This window comes from Meles meles, chromosome 8, assembly GCF_922984935.1.
Source record: "Meles meles chromosome 8, mMelMel3.1 paternal haplotype, whole genome shotgun sequence".
NCBI lineage: Eukaryota > Metazoa > Chordata > Mammalia > Carnivora > Mustelidae > Meles > Meles meles.
The window spans coordinates 104,825,809-104,845,336 of NC_060073.1; the positions used below are offsets into that span (position 1 = coordinate 104,825,809).

At 40.2% G+C, this 19,528-nt stretch overlaps 1 protein-coding gene across 1 annotated transcript in view; it reads right to left on the reverse strand.

Annotated features, from left to right (window-relative positions):
• Positions 1-19,528, reverse strand: part of CBL (Cbl proto-oncogene) — a 79,335-nt gene that overhangs the window by 42,755 nt on the left and 17,052 nt on the right. The window contains exon 2 of the mRNA XM_046014905.1: positions 17,468-17,715. Coding sequence (XP_045870861.1) covers positions 17,468-17,715 — 248 coding nt within the window. The remainder of the gene's footprint in view (positions 1-17,467; positions 17,716-19,528) is intronic.

The window sequence follows — 19,528 nt, forward strand, 5'->3', positions numbered from 1 at the left end:
TTCAAAACTGGGCAGCAGCACCCCTGCTCACAGTAATCAGCTTTAAAAATAGATAGAACGGAACTTCTTTCAACAAGCTCCACAGGAAGTCAGTAAAGTACTGTGTAACTCTTATCTGCTTAAACTGCTTAAAAAAAGGGGGATGGGGGTGGCAAAACCAAAACCATCACCTACAAAAGGAGTTCTGAGCCAATATCTCTAAAAATATCAATGACTTTTTTTTTAAAATACAAAACACATATTAAATGTACCTGTTGCTATACTTGTGGCCATCCTTTTTAAGACCCCCAAGTTACATGTAACTGATTACATCACAGCATTAACCAACCGCAGCATTTTCAGCTCCTGTTTCATAGAATTGAAAGCTGAAGGGACACTAATCTAATTCACTGGATGAATGGGAAGGCAGCAGCCCATGTGAGAAATCTCCAGTACTCCCCTCACACTTCTAACAAATTAATCTTAAGCCACAGACTCAATCTCATTACTCCCCCCTACACAAAAATCTTCCCGGACTTCCCAGTAACCACCAAAAAAGTTCAAATTGCTCAGCTTACGAGTCAGAGCACTTACAATATGGTCCTGATTCATCTTTCTAAACACACATGACTCATTATTTCCCCCCAAATCCTATACTTTCCGGGGTCCCGCACCTTTCTTGATGATGTTACATCAATAATATATGCCTCTATTTCTAACAGTTAACATTAAGAGCTTACTACGTATCAGATGCTTTGCTAAGCTACATATATACCTCATTTAATTCTCATAACAGTGCTTTGAAATAGGAATTACTAATCCTATCACACAAATGAGAAACAAAGACTTAGTGATATTAAATGACTTGCCCAAAGTCACAGAGCTAGTAAATGGCAAAGCTGGTCTACTGATTCAAGAGCCCAGACTGGTCAGTATGATGCAGATTTCCTTTCTATCGCCTATGGTTACTGAACTCCTGCCCAAAGTCCATCTCAAATGCTATCTCCCCAGTGTGTGTAGTGGGGTGGGCAGGTGTGGGATATTCGCCTGTCTTTATTTCATGTCCACTCTCCAGCCTCAGACCCCAAAGCACCTTGCTCATACTCAGCACAAGCTCTACCATGTTCTGCTTTGTATCCATTGTCTTAGTCCTCAACTGGACAACTCCTTGTGGGCAGGGACGGTGTCTCACATACTTTTTCTCCTGCAGTAGTGAGCACACTGCCTTGCACCTAACAGGCATTCAATAAATTTGTAGAACTGAACGGGAAAATATTATTTTTTTTAAATAAACATTTTACTCTGGAACCTTAGATTTATATAAAAGAAGTTGAAAGACACTACAGAATTTCCCACACAGCCCTCATACAGTTTCAGTTTCCCTTAATAGTATTAACACCTTATATTACTGTGGTTCATTTGTGAACACTAACAAACCAACATCCGTATGGTCCTATCAACTGAACCGTAGACTTTATGCAGGTCTTGCCTGGTTTTTTCCATTAATGCCCTTGTTTCAGGATCCAATCCAGGATACATAACATTTAACATCACATCTCCTTACTTTCATCTAATCTGAGACAGTTTCTTAGTCTTTGTTCTTCTTCGACCTCACAGAGTTTTGAGGGGCTCCTGTCGGGTATTTTGCAGAACATCCCCCGATGTGCTTAGCTGATGTTATGCTCGTATTTTTGATGAGGACTGAGTTTACAGAGAGAATCCCACGGAACTGAGATGCCCTTCTCATCACATCCTATCAGGGACTACATGAAGTCCACATAACATCACTGGTGATGCGAACCTTGATCACTGGGTTAATGCCAGGAGTGTTTGGCATGCTTCTCCACTGGACAGTTAATAGTGGACGAGATTTCCTTTTTCACCGACAGTCGTCATTTCCTAACTCATCTGAAACAGGATCATTTATACTAGAGACAATATTTGAAAATAATCATTTCCTAAAGAGTTTAAGAACATAATCTGACTTCTCTGTATTTCAACATAACCTTTGAATTTATTCAACGCAAGTATTGAAAGGTAAGTATATAAGCTATTACAGACACTGAAGCATTTGTCTGCAGCTAAAAGTGTATTAACCCCAAGAATTGATTACTTCTTCTCCATACCAGTTCTTTAAAGAATATGCCAAGCACTTACATAACAAAATGCAAAAAGAAAAATCATCTCTAAAACTTCTCATGCCTTCTCACTAGCAAATGACAAAACCACCAAGTTGCTTTCAGAAAGCCTGTCCTATGAACTTAAAAAATATATTTAAAGGGGCGCCTGGGTGGCTCAGTGGTTTAAGCCGCTGCCTTCGGCTCAGGTCATGATCTCAGCGTCCTGGGATCGAGTCCCACGTCCGGCTCTCTGCTCTGAAGGGAGCCTGCTTCCCTCTCACTCTCTCTGCCTGCCTCTCTGCCTACTTGTGATCTCTCTCTGTCAAATAAATAAATAAAATCTTAAAAAAAAATATATATATATATATATTTAAAAATATATGGATACACAGACAGACAAAACAACTTATACTGAGCAGGAAATAGCTCTAACAGAATCTAATCAAATATGCAGAAAGTCTATCTGGTTATCATTAATTATTTACCTCCTAAATATATGACACATTAGACATTTAAACATATGGTTTCTCTGAACAAATAGAGTAGCTACTAAACTTTAGTAGCCTCAAAACAGGGGAAGAAATATGGAATTTTCTGTAACTATCTGAATCTAAGACTTTTGAAGGGATCAAAACTGGAGAAATCCTCGCAACTGCCAGCCATTCTCTTCAATGTATTTTCCATGAAAAATAATGCTCCTTGGGATGCCTGGGTGGTTCAGTCAGTTAAGCGTCTGCCTTCAGCTCAGGTCATGATCCCAGGGTCCTGGGAGAGAGCCCCACATCAGGCTCCCTGCTTGCCGAGAAGCCTGTTTCTCTTCTCTCCCACTCCCCCTACTTGTATTCCTGCTCCCGCTGTCTCTCTGTCAAATAAATAAATAAAATCTTTTTTAAAAGAGGAGGGGCAAAACAAATCCAGGGCACATGGCTAGCTCAGTTGGAAGAGAGTGCAACTTTTGGTCTCAGGGTCATGAGTTGGAGCCCATACTGGGTGTGGAGATTACTTAAAATATATAAATAAATAAATTTTTAAAAGGCAGAACAAATCCATGTGAACAGTTATTTTGAAATACTGGCCAATGTCCCAAGCAAACTACCTTTATAAGAAAATCAAGCTAATTTTGTATATTCTCACCTAAGACAGAAAATAATGCACTCTCTTTGAGACCCAGTCTTTGTCGGTATCTTTTATACAGACTCAAAAATGCACGTAGCATCTTAGCACAGCTTCATAGATTGCAGGATTTCAGGGGCTGCGCCACCTTCCCAGTATCTATCCTACTTCCCAACAGGAAAATGCACATTTGAGTCACCCATGTGTATCGAAGCCACCACGCAAGAGTAAATAGTATTTACTGTGTACAGTAAGTTCAGCAAAATAAAACACATATAAAATATCAACAAGGTCAAGGTGCAGAAGTATATTTACATATGAGGAAAAATAAAGAAAAAAAAAAACACAAATGTACCTTGAATAGAATACTAGATATCTGAAAGCTATGTGAGAATGCAAACTTAAACCTATTATGATGAACTGGGTAGAAACTGAAAGGTACTTGAAAAAGTGATGTGGGGTGCCTGGGTGGCTCAGTGGGTTAAGCCTCTGCCTTTGGCTCAGGTCATGATCTCAGGGTCCTGGGTTCAAGCCCCGCATCGGGCTCTCTGCCCAGCAGGGAGCCTGCTTCCTCCTCTCTCTGCCTGCCTCTTTGCCTACTTGTGATCTCTGTGAAATAAATAAATGAAATCGTAAAAAAAAAAAAAAAGTGATGTGTTTTGCATGTGAAAGGAGGAGGGAAGGGTTTAAACAAAGAGAGGAAACCAAAAAATGGTAACTGAAAAAATGAATTGGTAAAAATCTTCAGAACGCAGCAACTCTTAAAATCTTAACATCTAATTCTGTTCTGTCTCAACATCAAGTTAGACACACAATATAGAAGGCATTCTAATAAGGATTACAGTGAACTCTAGTCCAGTAACTTTCACTAATTCACTCATTCCACAAATACTAAAAGCCTACTCTATGGCAAGCACTGTCCTTAAGCTTACAAATTTAGGGGAAATGGACTATTCCATTTCAAATGCTGAGTAAACCACAACCATTAAACAGAGTAGGTATCAAAAGTCCCTCCCCAGCCCTCAGAGACACAGCAATGCACACACATGTGCACAAGCATGCCCATTAGACCATAACAGAACTACAGAAGAAATTTTTTTTTTTTTTTTTGACAGAGAGAAAGATCACAAGGAGGCAGAGAGAGAGGAGGAAGTAGGCTCCCTGCGGAGCAGAGAGCCCGATGCGGGGCTCGATCCCAGGACCCTGAGATCATGACCTGAGCCGAAGGCAGCGGCCTAATCCACTGAGCCACCCAGGCGCCCCGACAGAAGAAATTTTTGCTAGATATTCCCCACAAAAGCAAATTCTTATTTTTGCAAATTGTCACAAAATCAGAAAGAATTAAGTCACTGTGATTATTTCCATAATCAAATATGAGAAAAAAATCACATGCTAGTTTCACTTACTAATATATTATATAGGTGAACAAATCATAAACGATTGTTAGTTATATATTTATATATTATACAAACTAATAAAACACACTACACAGATAAAAAATCCTAAATGATTGTTTTGTTTTTAAAATAAAGATTTTCTTTATTTTAGAGACACAGAGAGAGAATGTGAGCAGGGGGAGAGCAGAGGGAGAGGGAAAGGCAGAGAATCTCAAGCAGACTCTGCACTGAGTGTGAAGCCAGACATGGGACTCAATCTCACAACCCTGAGATCATGACTTGAGCCAAAATCAAGAGCCCCAGAATCATAAATGATTGTTAAATAGAGTCCAGTGAGCATTTATACATCATTACAAACTAGAGATAATCCAATCAATGCAAGGATAGTTTAACTTTGCCGATCTATTACCATAATTCATTGTAACAACTGCGCACAGAGAAACACAACATGGAGGCACCTGGGTGTCTCCACTGGTCGAGCATCCAACTCTTGATGCTGGCTCAGGCTGTGATCTCATGGTCGTGAGATCCAGACCCACACTGGGCTCTGCGCTCAGCAGGGAGTTTGCTTGAGATTCTCTCTCTCCCTCTGTCCCTCCCATTCAACTCCACCCCCTGCAAGCTCTCTCTCTTAAATAAATCAAGAAAGAAAAGAGAAGGGAAAAGGAAAGAAAAACAAAACATGTTCAGTTCACAGAGCCAGTGACTTCTTACGTCCATGGCAATCCAGTTACCACCGTGGTCCCAGCTCCCACCATCTCACCTGGACAACTGGTTTAGCTCCTAACTGGTCATCCTGTGCTCTCTGGCAATGAGCTCAGCAATGAGCTAAACAGGACCAAGGGCTCCTCCTTCCCCTCCCTCTGCCAGGAGGGGTTTCTACTAAACCCCTTCCCAAGGGTTCCCACAGTCTCTAGGTGGGCGACAGATGGTTCTCAGCAACTCCTAGAAACAGGTGGTTCCTAGACTTTGCCTTTTTACCTCACTCACCACAATTAACCCCATAAAAAGAGAGGACAGGGTGGGCTGGGAGACAGAGTCTCTTTCCTGAAGCCCAGTCTCACAGAACAGCCAGGTATGCCCCAATCTGAGCACTCCTCTCCACAGGACACTGAGAAGAGGGGGTCTGTGTTCCTGTCATCCTTCTACCCAACGAACTCCAGCCCGACCTTCACCTGCGGCCCACTGAGAGTAAGTTCTCAGAACTACTTGCTGACCGAACACTTGCAGCAAGAAAACTTCAACAGCCTTTGCATTAGGACACTCACTGCTTCTGGAAAGGTGATGGCAAAGCATACATGAGATCAAAATGACTATTTTAACCATTTTCAAGTGTGTAATTTGGTGGATAGAGCACTCAATACTTTTCTCCTTCCCTTATTTTTCGCTGACTGTGGATCTCTGCTTTTTTTTCTTAAGATTTTATTTATTCATTTGACAGAGTACAGAGAACATAAGCAAGGGGAGGAGTGGGCAGAGGAAGAGGGAGAAGCAGGCTCCCTGCTCTGGGAAGCCAAACCCAATGGGGGTCTCAATGCCAGGACCTGGGATCCGGACCTAAGCTGAAGGCAGACACTTAACCAACTGAGTCACCCAGGCGCCCCTCTAATTTTTTTTTTTTTTAAGCAAATACTGGGGCACCTGGGTGGCTCAGTCAGTTAAGTGTCTGCTGCCTTGGCCTGAGGTCATGATCCCAGAAGTCCTGGGTTCGAGTCCTATTTCGGGCTCCCTGCTCAGCGGGGAATCTGCTTCTCCTCTCCCTCTGCAGCTCCCCCTGCTTGTGCTCTCTCGCTCGCTCTCTATCAAATAAATAAAATCTTTAAAAGAAAAAAAAAAGCAAATACTTAGGTCTGCTTTCTGTGAACGATGCATTATTCTAAGTGTTTTCCAAATATTACCATATTTATTATAACACGACGGTCCCAGAACACCTTTAAGTGAGATAGCTGAGGCAAAGAGCAGTACCTGGTATCAAGGCATAGACAGTGAACGGCAGAGGGCTCCACTCTGGGCAATCCAGCTCACACATACAGTCCTACTTACATCTAATTCTGTTCTGTTTCAACATCCCTGCTCAACATGCCATATTTCTCAACACGCGCTTGTGTCACTGCCCAAGAAACTGAGAAACTGTGCTATATAAGGCAGGGCCCTAATGATCATTCAGGATCTGCAAGTGAAGATTTAATCTACAAAACCCTGATCCAGTTATTAAAAGGTAAAATAGTTAATATTCACTCACAGAGAGATCGGTCTAGAGATCCCCAGCACAAAGGTTCAGGCAGAGAATTTAGCTCAGTTACAAGTCACAATGGAGGATTCTCTTTCCTAAGTGCCTTTTTAATCATGCTCTTTGAAGTCAGAACAGGAGAATTAAAAAAAAAAAAAAAGCATCACTATTATCTGGATCAACTTTACCCAGGAAATACAAGTCAACCATTTTAAATGTTGGTTAAACCGGGGGAAGAAGTTCTAAGAATGAAACGAGTTGAGGGATACTAAACTCTGAATGCTTAAACTTGGATTTCAACCATCCAGGTATATTGTATTAGACACTGAAGTGGGGTGAGTGTTTTACATGTGAAAGGAGGAGGGGGAGGGTTTAAACAAAGAGAGGAAACAAAAATGTTAGCGAAGCCTCCTTATTCCGTTTCTTTGACAAATTTAAAACAGTTGATTTAAGCTTTCTGGGGATAAAAACCATGTATTTTAAAACACAGTAAGTAAAAAATTAAGCTGCCAGGATTAAAGTACACAATGCATTTTCAAACCACTAGGTTATTGCCAGCAAGCATTTGTTCCTCCGTACACTACAGCCTGGCAAAAAAGACATTCTTGGAGCCAGCTTTTGACCTTGTTCTTTAAGATGTTCTAATTTAAATGCAGTTGTGCACTTCCCAAGTATTATGGTTTTAGAGCAAGGCTTGGTTGGCACTAGTAGAACGAAGTGATTAGAAAAAGCTTTTGCACATTCTACTTGACATTCGCTGCCTACTTCTCTATAATGTTCTGGTTTTCTAAAAGTTATCACAGATTCTTTGAGAGGAGGTAAGGGAGAGCTTCATGTTCCTCTATTTACATAATCAAGCTTATGTTCAATACAAAATATTTGGAATGAGATTGTTATGTAAAGACAGAATCCTGTGGTAAATCACACTATTGAGTATTTTTGTGTGCAAAAGACATACCAATTGAAAGATGTATTCGTGTCTGAGTCTACGTGATTTACTATTTCATATGATACTTGAAGTGTTACCTCCAAAAGACCATTTCTGTAATACGGAGTGGAATATACCATTACCATTCCTTTACATTCAAAGAAAACCAAAATAATTCGTAATAAACACGTGGGAGACTAGCTTTTTAAAAAAAAAAAAAAAAAGAAAGAAAGAAAGAAAGAAAAAAGAGGTTCCGGCATTAACTAGCTCCCGTACTTGGGTAACTTAGTCTAACTCTCAGTAATACAAAAATGCCTGCTCAGGTCCTCTGCCTATTTTTTAGTCAGATTATTTGTATTTCTGGTCTTGAGTTGTAGGGAATCTTTATGTATTTCGATAACTAACCCCATATTGGATATGTCACTTGCAGATATTTTTCTCCCCTTCAGCGGGTTGCCTTTTCGTTTTGTTGTTGATTTCCTTCACTGTGCAAAAGCTTTTTAATTCGATGTCATCTCAACTGTTTATTTTTGCTTTTGTTTCTCGTCTGAGGAGACAAATCCAGAAAAATATTGCTAAGGCCAATGTCCAAGAGTTTACTGCCTAGATTTTCTTTTCTCTCTCTTTTTAAAAAAAAGATTTGAGAGAGAGGGCACACCCATGGAGGGGGAAAGGACAGAGGGAGAGACAGTCTTTTTATTTAATGATTTTTTCAAATATTTTATTCATTTATTTGAGGCGGGGAGCAGAGGATAAGGGAGGAGCAGACTCCCTGCTGAGCAGGGAGCCAGACTGGGACTCAATCCCGGAACCCCGGGACCAGTATGTGAGCTGAAGGCAGATACTCAACCGACTGAGCCACCCAGGCGCCCAAGACTCCACGTGGTGCTCGATCTCATGACCCTGAGATCATTACCTGAGCTGAAACCAAAAGTCAGATGCTTAACTGAATGCATCACCAGGCGCCCCTAGATTTTCCTTTGGGAGTTTTATGGTTTTATATTTTAATCCAAATCCCTTCTCACTTCTTTTTGATAAATTTCTAAAAGTGGAACTGAGCAAGATTCTAAATCTTTCTATATATACCAGCCCCCCGAAAGGCTAAACCAATTTCATTCCTACCACAACCAGGTAAGGGAGCACTCCCTTTTCCTGCACGCACCCTCCTTTGAAACACTAATTATAAGCTGATTTTCCAATTTTTGCCAATTTGGGGGCCAAAGAAAATTATTTTATGACTTATAAACTAGACTGTTCTTTTAATATTTATATGTGCCCTTTTATTTTTCTTCTTTTGTGAACTAGTCATTTCCTTTGTCAATTTTCTATTTAGAAAGAGGATGTTTTTTGTTTTTTTTTAATTTTTTTTTAAGATTTTATTTATTTCTTTGACAGAGAGAAAGGGAGAGCACAAGCAGGGGGAGCAGCAGAGGGAGAGTTCCGAGGAGCGGGCTCTCCCTACTAAGCAGGGAGCCTGCTGCAGGGCTTGATCCCAGGATGCCGGGGTCATACTTGAGCTGAAGCAGATGTATAACCGACTGAGCCACCCAGGCATTTCCCCCTTTTTTCTTTATAGCTATTGCAATCTATTCTCTCCCTTCTTTCTTCCTCAGTCTCCATTACCGACTCCTTTCCCCCTAGATGATTCTGTCCACTCTGTTGGCTTTAAATATTACTCTGAATGCCACCAAAAACTGCATCCCACACATCTCCCTCTGAATTCCGAAGTCTAATACAGCCAATTGCCTGCTTGACTTATTGCCTTAGATGGCTCATAAAAATATCTCCAACGTAAACAAGTCCAAAATGGAACTCTTGATCCTCCTCACTCCCAATTTAGCTCTCCCCACGTCTATACTCTGAACACCCCATTTTAGTAAACACTGCTGCCACTGGCAGAGTTAATGACAGAGACCTATACGTCATCTTGATCCTTCCCTGTTATTTCTTCCTGCCCTCCTCTTGTCCAATTCCCCAGGAATTCTTTCTGATTCTAGCTCCAATCTGTCCACTTTTCTTCTTTCAGCCTCTCCCTAGACCAAGCTATCTTGCCTCCCATCTGGCTGACAACAGACTTGTAACCTACCCCTCTGCTCCCATCACTGCTACCCCCAAGCCTAATCCATTTCCCACAGAGCAGCCAATGCTATCATTCTCAAGTAACTACTGGATCAGGTCCTTCCCCTCTTTTTATATGGTTCTGTGACTTCCCATTGCTCAAACCAGAAACCTAGCCAATGCTAGCGCTGTTTCCTTTTTTTTTTTTTTTTTAAGATTTTATTCACTTACTTACTTATTTTTTATGGGAGGTGGAAAGAAAGCATGCACAGAGCAGGGGAAAGAGTCAGACAATGAGGGAGAGAAGAGAGAGAGAATCCCAAGCAGACTCTGCACTGAGCGCAGAGCCCAATGTGGGGCTCAATGCCTCAACCCCAAGATCACGACCTGAGTCAAAATCAAGAGGCTTAAACGACTTAGCCGCCCACGTGCCCCTCGCTAGGTTTAAAACACATCAAGTACTGTCTACTTCTTGCCATCTCTACCACCACCACCACCAGAGATGATTCAAGCCATCATCTCTCTCCAGGACCAAAAAGGGGGTGCTGCCCCTTTCCCAATCATCAGGAAGTCATTCCTAATCTGAGTGGGAATCGTTAACCAAAATCAAACTTCTTTTAAAAAACAAAATGTATTGGAGCGCCTGGGTGGCTCAGTGGGTTAAAGCCTCTGCCTTCAGCTCGGGTCATGATCCCAGGGTCCTGGGATCAAGCCCCGCATGGGGCTCTCTGCTCAGCAGGGAGCCTGCTTCCTCCTCTCTCTCTCTCTCTCTCTCTCTCTCTCTCTCTGCCTACTTGCGATCTCTCTCTCTGTCAAATAAATAAATAAAATCTTTTAAAAAAATAAATAAAAAATAAAAACAAAATGTATTTATGTGTGTGAGAGAGAGAGAAACAGAGAGACAGAGAGCAAGCCTGGTGGGGGGCAGGCGCAGGCCAGAGGGAGAGAAACTTAAGCAAACTTCAGCTGAGCACAGGGCCCAAAGCAGAGCTCAATATCATGACTGAAGATGAAACCAAAAGTCAGACACTTAACCAGCTGTGACAGCCAAGCGCCCCAAGCCCTATCTTCTCCACACAAAGATCTAAGCTGCCTACACTAAGATAATGACACACTAACTGAAAACCTCTCTTTGGGGGGCTAGGGGAAGACTACAGCAGCACAAATACTTCTGTCTTGTCTATGAAACACCTCTGTTCTACTAGAGAAACACCAAAAACCTTAGCAGCTAAAACCCTAGGGTTACAACCCTCATAAGAGAAGGACTGTGTTGGTACTACCCGGTGTGCGATCACTGCTCCTCGAGTAGGGCTTACCATCAAGAAAGTACCCAAGACTAATTTTTTCTTTAATGAATGGTTAGAACATGAGCTTTTAGTTAGTTCTGAATTATTCCCAGCTGAATGACAATGAAGCCAAATCTTGATCATTTCAGCTTATAACTAAAAAGACAGCAGAATTACAACAAAGTTTCATCTTACTTTCAAATTGTAGGCAATGAAATAGTAATGTTTTTAAGATGGACTTCGCTGCATAATCCCATTCAGCTTCTACTGTAACATCCTGTGCAAGAAGGAAAACAGGTGCAAAAACCAGGGTCACAGATCAAAGACAAGAAAGCAGCTTACAGTTTTTGCTTAAGTCGTTTTTTATAAAGTCTAAGAGAAATAAGGGCAAGTTTATCTTGAGAAGTTACTTCACCTAATATCCTCTCTAAAATAAGGATAGGAAGCAACTCTATTAAATATGGACAGATATGCAGAGCGGACTTAAGGGATCAGCTCTTCAACATCCAGCCTAGGAACAAATTCCCTTGTGCATACAGCTTTAGGGAAACAAGTGTGTTCCCCAAGCCAGCAGGTTCATCTAGAAGTGACTCCTGGCCCACGTTGGACTAATCACAGCACTTACCTTTTCTTTCGAGTTGACTGGTTCAGGGATCATCAACTGATCTATACATACACAGCAAGCCAAAGTCAAAACTGAAACTGAGAGTCAGACGTTCTGCTACAGTGGAAACCCCACAAGATGTAAATGTTGGATGTAGCAGAGGTCAGTTTTCTGGCAATTCAGACATCAGTCTGCATCAAGAGAATGCGGAGAGATTCCCGGCAACATTTCCAACCCCGGTTTGTTACTCCTGAGGCTTCCTTGCATCCTTGCCCTAAGTGCAACTTAACATATTCACTTTTTCTAGAATTTACAAGTCCACACATTTCTCTCTCCCAAGAAGAAAAACCAGGAATGAAGCATAAAAGGCCTGTAATACCCTTTCATGATAAAAAACACTGAACAAGGGACACAAAGAAACCTTCTCAACCTGATAAAGGACATCTATGAAAATCCCACAGCTACGGGCCGCCTGGGTGGCTCAGTGGGTTAAGCCTCTGCTTTTGGGTCAGGTCATGATCTAAGGGTCCTGGGATCAAGCCCCACATCAGGCTCTCTGCTCGGAAGGGAGTCTGCTTCCCCCTCTCTCTGCCTGCCATCTGCCTACTTGTGATCTCTGTCTGTCAAATAAATAAATAAAATCTTAAAAAAAAAAAAAAAACAAGAAAGAAAGAAAATCCCACAGTTAACATCATACTCAATGGTGAAAACACCAAAAGATTTCCTCCTCATATCAAGAACAAGACAAGGATGTTTGCTCTCATCACTTCTGTTCAACATGAATTCTATTCAACATGAAGTTCTAGTCACACAACAGGCAAGAAAATAAAAAATAAAAGGCATCCATAAAGGAGAAGTATTAAAACTTTTTCAAAGATTTCATTTATTTATATGAGAGAAAGAGGAGTGAGAGCACAAACAGGGGGAATAGCAGAGGGAGAGCAAGAAGCAGGCTCCCCACTGAGCAGGGAGCCCAAAGCAGAAATCGATCCCAGAACTCTGGGATTATGACCTGAGCCACAGGCAAGAAGCTAAACCAACTGAGCCACCCAGGCACCCAGGAATAAAAGTTTTTTAATTTTATTTTTTAAAAGATTTTTATTGACTGGGTGAGAGAGAGCAAGCTCATGTACATACCATGTTAGGGAGAGGGAGATAGAGAATCCTCAAGCAAACTCCGTATTGACTGCAGAGCCCAACACAGGGCTCCATCGTAGGACCTGAGATGAAACCAAGAGTTGGCCTCTTAACCAACTGCCTACTTAGCATGCCTACTTAGAAATAAATTGCCAACCAGCATGCCTACTTAGAAATAAATTGAACCAAGGAAGTGAAAAACTTGTACATTGGAAACTACAGAAACGCTGCTGAGATGTTTTAAAAGACCTAAACAAATGGGAAAACATCCCATGTTCATAGATAGTAAGACTCAGTATTTTTTTTTAAGATTTTATTTATTTATTTGACAGAGAGAGAGATTACAAGCAAGCGAGAAGCAGGCAGAGAGAGAGGGGAAATAGGCTCCCCTCTGAGCAGAGAGCCCGATGCAGAGCTTGATCCCAGGACCCTGAGATCATGACCCAAGCCAAAGGCAGAGGCTTAACCCACTGAGCCACCCAGGCACCCCAAGACTTAGTACTGTTAAGACAGCAATACTTCCCAAACAGATGTACCAGTCCAATCCAATTTCTGTGAAAATTACAGCCACCCGTTTTGCAGAAATTGGTGAGCTGATCCTAAAATTCATAAAGAATCTCAAGGGACCTCAAATAGTTAAAACCACCTTAGAAAAAAAAAGAACAGAGTTGGAGGATTCATGCTTCCTGATTCCAAAACTTTACTACAAAGCTACAGTAATCAAGACGGTGTGGTTACTGGCCCAAGGACAGACATAATCCATGGAAAGAAGAGAGAGAACCCAGAAATAAACCTTCATACAACTGACTTTTGACAAGGGAATCAAGCCAATTCAACAGGGAAAGAATGTTCTTTTCAATAAACAGTGCTGGCACTAAAGGATACCCATATGCAAAAGAATAAAGTTGGACCCTTACCTTCGACGATATACAAAAATTAACTCAAAATGATCACGGGCATAATCTTCATGACATCAGATTAAGCAATGGTTTCTTAGCCATGATATCAAAAGCACAAGTAACCAAAGAAAACAGTGGACCTCACCAAACTTAAAATTGCTTGTACTTCAAATGACACTAAAAAGAAAGTGAAAAGACCACCCACAAAATGGGAATTAAATGTTGTAAATCATATATCTGATAAGGGTCTAGTATCCAGAATAGGTAAAGAACGCTACAACTCAACAATAAAAAGAACCCCAACTAGGCAAAGGATTTGAACAGAAATTCCTCCAAAGAAGATACACAAATGACCAATAAACACATGAAAAAAAAGCTCACATTATTACTCATTAGGGAAATGCAAATCAAAACCACAATGATAGCTACCCCATACCCAGTAGGAAGGCCATTAAAAAAAAACAAAAAACAAAAAACAAAAAAATAACAGGTGCTGGTGAGAAACTGGAACTCTCCTCCTCCATTACTAGAGGAATGTAAAATGCTGCCATGATAAACAGTCCAATGGTTCCTCACAAAGTTAAACATAGAATTACCATATGACTCAGCAATTCCTCTCCCAGGTATTTACCCAAGAGAACGGAAAACATATCGCCACACAAAAGCTCATATGCAGATGTTCACAGCGGATTATTCATTATGCCAAGTGCAAACAACCCAAAGGTCCATAATCAAAAATGTGGTATATCCATGAAATCGAGTATTATCTAGCCATTAAAAAGGAAAGTAGTACTGACCCACACTATAACATGAATGAGTTGTTAGGAAAGCGAGACAAAAAAGGCCACACATTCCAAGTCCACTTACATGAAACCTCTAGAGCAGGCAAATCTTCAGAGACAGAAAATAGATATTTTTGACTGCCAGGGGCTTGGGGGGGGGACGGCACGGAGCAGGAGTGGGGAATGGGCAGTGACTGCTAATGAGTGTGGGGTTTCTTGAGATGATGGAAACATTCTTAAATTAGATAGTGGGAGACAGTTACAAGACTTTGTTAACATACCAAAAATCACCGAATTACATTCTGTAAAAGGGTGAATTTTATGATATATTAATATCTCAATTTAAAAAACTGATTAGGAAAAAAGTCTTTAAGGAACCAAAATACAGATCAGAAAGGTCATGCAAGAAAGCCATACATTTTCCTTGGTTAAAAAAAAAAATCTGACGGGCACCTGGGTGGCTCAGTTGGTTAAGCCACTGCCTTTGGCTCAGGTCACGATCCCAGGGTCCTGGGATCAATTCCCGCATCGGGCTCCCAGCTCTGCAGGGAGTCTGCTTCTCCCGCTGACCTTCTCTCCTCTCATGCTCTCTCTCTCTCTCTCAAATAAATAAAATCTTAAAAAAAAAAATCTGAATCTCAATTGAAATTTATTTTATTTTTTTATTTATAATATTATTTATATAATATAATTTTATTTATATAAATATATATAAATATAATTTTATTTATAATATTATTTTATTTATAATTTATTATTTTACAGATAACTTGTACAAACCTTGCTGTATGGATTCAAAGCCCATAGTGTATTAAAAACTTCCTATTATGGGTAATAACACTTGATACAGACAAACATACTGACAGGAAAATTTTAAAAAAACAGCAGAAGAACCTGAAAGCAATTGTATGAGGCCACTTATTAAGGGCAAATTGGTCCATGTACTTAATTATGATCTGGCAGTATCACCAACACACAGCTTGATACAATAACCGATGTTTATAGTAAAAGAAAATCAGGATGAGGATTAAAATTAGAGCTAACCCACTTATTACTTTCATTGTACTGATCACCACTCTAAGTGCTAAACATTTACTCATTAAACAACTCCCAACAACCCTACAAATAAAGTACTACTGTTATCTCATTTTACAGATGAATAAATAGGGATCACATAGCTAAATGGCAAAATTAAGATTCAAATGCAAGCTTCAGGGTCCATCCTCTTAACCAACACAGCATACTGCCTCTCAGGAATGAACAATCCAGCAGGGAAAAGAAAAAAAAAATCAGTTAATGTTCAGTATTCTCTAAAACTGGGAAATCTACTATTTTAATCTCCCTATAAAAGTGCTCTTCAAAAAAGAACACAACAGTGACAGTTCTGTGGCAGCCTCTTACCCACAGGACAATGTCCAGAGGCAAAAGAACACTTATGCCCTGACTCCCACCTGTACTCACAGCTCACTTGTCTGCCCCAATTCTAGCCAACCCAGACCACTCACGTTCCTCCAACATACGGAGCCTGTGCATGTTCATGCCCCCGTGTTAAAGGCCTTTTTTTCACTTCTCTGATTAGAAAATTTCTACTTGCCTTCTGCAACCCAGCTCACATCACACTTCCTCTTTGCCACATCCCCTGAGGCCACCAAGCAAACCTGTGTTCACGCAGCCTTTTGTACATCTATTAAAGCATCTGCCTCAGTACATCATAATTAAAAACTCCCCTTTTCACCTCCTACAATTAGAACCTAGTTGATAAATTAAATTTCAAATTAAATAAATACAGCAAAATTATTTTTTAAAAACTCAGCCATACAAAATCACCAGTTAGCTAGGGTCCACATAGTCAAGTTTTATCTTAACAAGTCATAAAATTTAAATATTTAAAAGGAATAAAGTGCATTTTCATATAAATTAGAAGCTATAAAGGTTCCTACAGATCGAATTCAGTCACCAGAAATCTTTTTAATGAGAAAAGACTGATACTCTGGACCAAACCTGAGTAATCTGTTGCAGTAAACAATATAAATAATGATGGGCGTAAAATTTTAACTAAGGGATGAGGGTTCCCAGAATCTACACCAGAGTCAAAGGAGTGGTAGGTAAGCTACAAGGATACCATTTAGTAAGTTAGTGCTTGAGTAATGCATGCTTACTTAACGGCCTCAGAAATTACTGTTCTTCCTAACTGGTGGCACTCCTGAGTGTTAATTTATTACCTACAAATATCTAGTGGAATTTACATTTTATTACTTGTCCTAGATGAGTTAGTATTTCCCACTGGACCAAACCAAATACAACCATACCTACAATCAACCTGTTTCTCTCCCAGTATGTAATTTATAACAACCAAACTAATAACACATGGGATGGGATACCCAATACAGTAATAAATATAAAAGAATATGAAGGAGTCTGTCAAATATTTACTCAACTATATTTTTTGTCAATATCTATTCTATTGGAAAAGTTACCTACAAAAGAAATGTCATTTCACTTTGATTTAAAAAAAAAAAAAAAAAAGTTACTTAACTATTGACTTTATTTTTTTACTTGTTACCCTACATACATGACTTCCTAATGAGTTACAGCTCTGGCAAAATCTGCCCTCTTATTGTTGACTCCCAATCTCAGCTGAATCCCAACCTTCTTTCAAACTCTCACCTATCCCCACACTTCCATGATCTGTGGGGTCTCCAATGGTCCTAGTACCTCCAACTCATCTTCATGACTAAAAGTCACTGACTTTTCAGAGGCAGGGGGATTCAGTGTCCTCCAAGGTAATGTTTTATATAAAACCCACCTTTAAATCAAATGTCAACTTTGCATTCTCACTGACCTAAAATTTAAAACCAAGTCAACTACTTCTAAGTGTTACCCATTTAGGCAGTCACAGACCTGAAGAAGTATTTGTGTGGTATGTGCCATTACCTAGGCTGAGAATTCTCCTCATACATCCTTTCTTTCCCCTCCTTGAAGAGGCTTATGGTCTGTTTAGTTTTCTTCATCAAATTCTCCATGAACACCCTAAAATACTCATTTTCTCCAAGTGTCTCCATCTTCCCCTCATATCTTGACAAGACAGTGCGGAGGTGCTGGTAGGTGTCTGGCAGCAGGTCTAAGATATAAGGTGGGCTATTCTTTAGCGCCAGCTTTGGGTTCTGACACAATCGCACCACCTGCAACAAATGGAAAAGAAGGGCTATTACTTGGAGGATCTTAAGGACAACTTCCTTTTTCAAGTTTAAAAAAAAAAAAAGTTATAAAATATGTGCTCTGTTGCAGAAATACTAAAAAATGCACAAGACCATAAGAAATGATCCATAACACCCCTGCAATTATTTTGCATTTTTAGTGGCTCCCCTAGAAGGGCGGGTTCTTAAAACCATATGAGAGACTAATGGTCCAGAAATTACATAGCAGACAACGGGGGCCTGGCTGGCTCAGTCGGTAGCATGTGCGACTCTTGATCTAGAGATTGTGAGTTTAAGCCCCACGTTGAGTGTAGAGACGACTTAAAAATAAATCTTTAAAAAAAAAATAGAAAAGAAAATAGGGGCGCCTGGGTGGCTCAGTGGGTTAAGCCTCTGCCTTCAGCTCAGGTCATGATCCCAGGGTCCTGGGATGGAGCCCTGCATCAGGCTCTCTGCTCAGCAGGGAGCATGCTTGCCCCCACCCCCCACCCCATCCCTCCTGCCTCTCTACTTGTGACCTCTCTGTCAAATAAATAAATAAATAAAATCTTTTAAAAAAAAAAGAAAGAAAGAAAGAAAAGAAAAGAAATTACATAGCCGACTAAACATTGCAGCAGGAGGAAGACATCACACTAATACCCAAAAAGTGCTAGATGAACTAGGACAAGTTCATTTTAAATGCATGGCTCACCCCACAACACAATAAGGACAATTCCTAAGGACAGAAATAAAGAACATGGCTGCCCTGGGAAGTAATGGAGAGACTAGAATTTTAACAGCCACTAGGGTCTAGGAGCAGAGGAGCCTTTAACCCCATGGAGCTCCACTGAGATACCATTTCTTGCCATATAAATGACCTCCAGTCCCCATGCTGGGTATGGAGAATGCTTAAAAAGAAAGAAAAGAAAAAAAAAAAAATAACCTCCAGAACATTTAGCTTAATAATTCTTTTTCCCATCTTTTACATTCAATTTCTGAGTTCTTGTGTTTTATGTGGGTTTCTTTTAAGGAATACGTAGCAGTATTTTTAAAACCCAATGTAACAATCTTTGTTTTTAAACTAGTGAGTTTAGTACATTTTATATTTGTTAATAGTGACTAATAAATTTATATTCATTCCTACTATCTCATTTTGTATTTTCCACTTACATGGATTTTTCTGTATCTGGGAAAGTGGAAGGGAAAAGTCTAGAAACAGACCCACACATACACAGGCCCTTCACTTATCACAAAGGAGTGGTCTTTTCCAAAAATAGTAGTGGAACAATCTGGTATCTATACAGAACAAAAAACAAAATCAAACTAAACCCTCATCTTACACTATACCAAAAACCAAAACCATACATATACACACACAAAAAAACAAACCCCAAAAAAGTAGACCTTGGGTTACAGACCTAAATGTGAAAGGCAGATCTATAAAGCTTTAGAAGATAATATAAGAAAATTATCTAAACTACAGAGAAAACTTTCTTAAACAGGACTATAATAAGCATTAACCACATATACGAAAACATTAATTGAAAGTCTACTACTTCATAAGAACTTCTGTTTATCAAGATGCCCTATAAAGAATAAAAACCCCTGCAGAGGGGTGCCTGGGTGGCTCAGTGGGTTAGAGCCTCTGCCTTCGGCTCAGGTCGTGATTCCAGGGTCTAGGATTGAGCCCCTCATCAGGCTCTCTGCTCAGTGGGGAGCCTGCTTCCTCCTCCTCTCTCTCTCTCTGCCTACTTGTGATCTCTGTCTGTTAAATAAATAATAAATAAAACCTTTAAAAAAAAAAAACCTGTAGAGAATC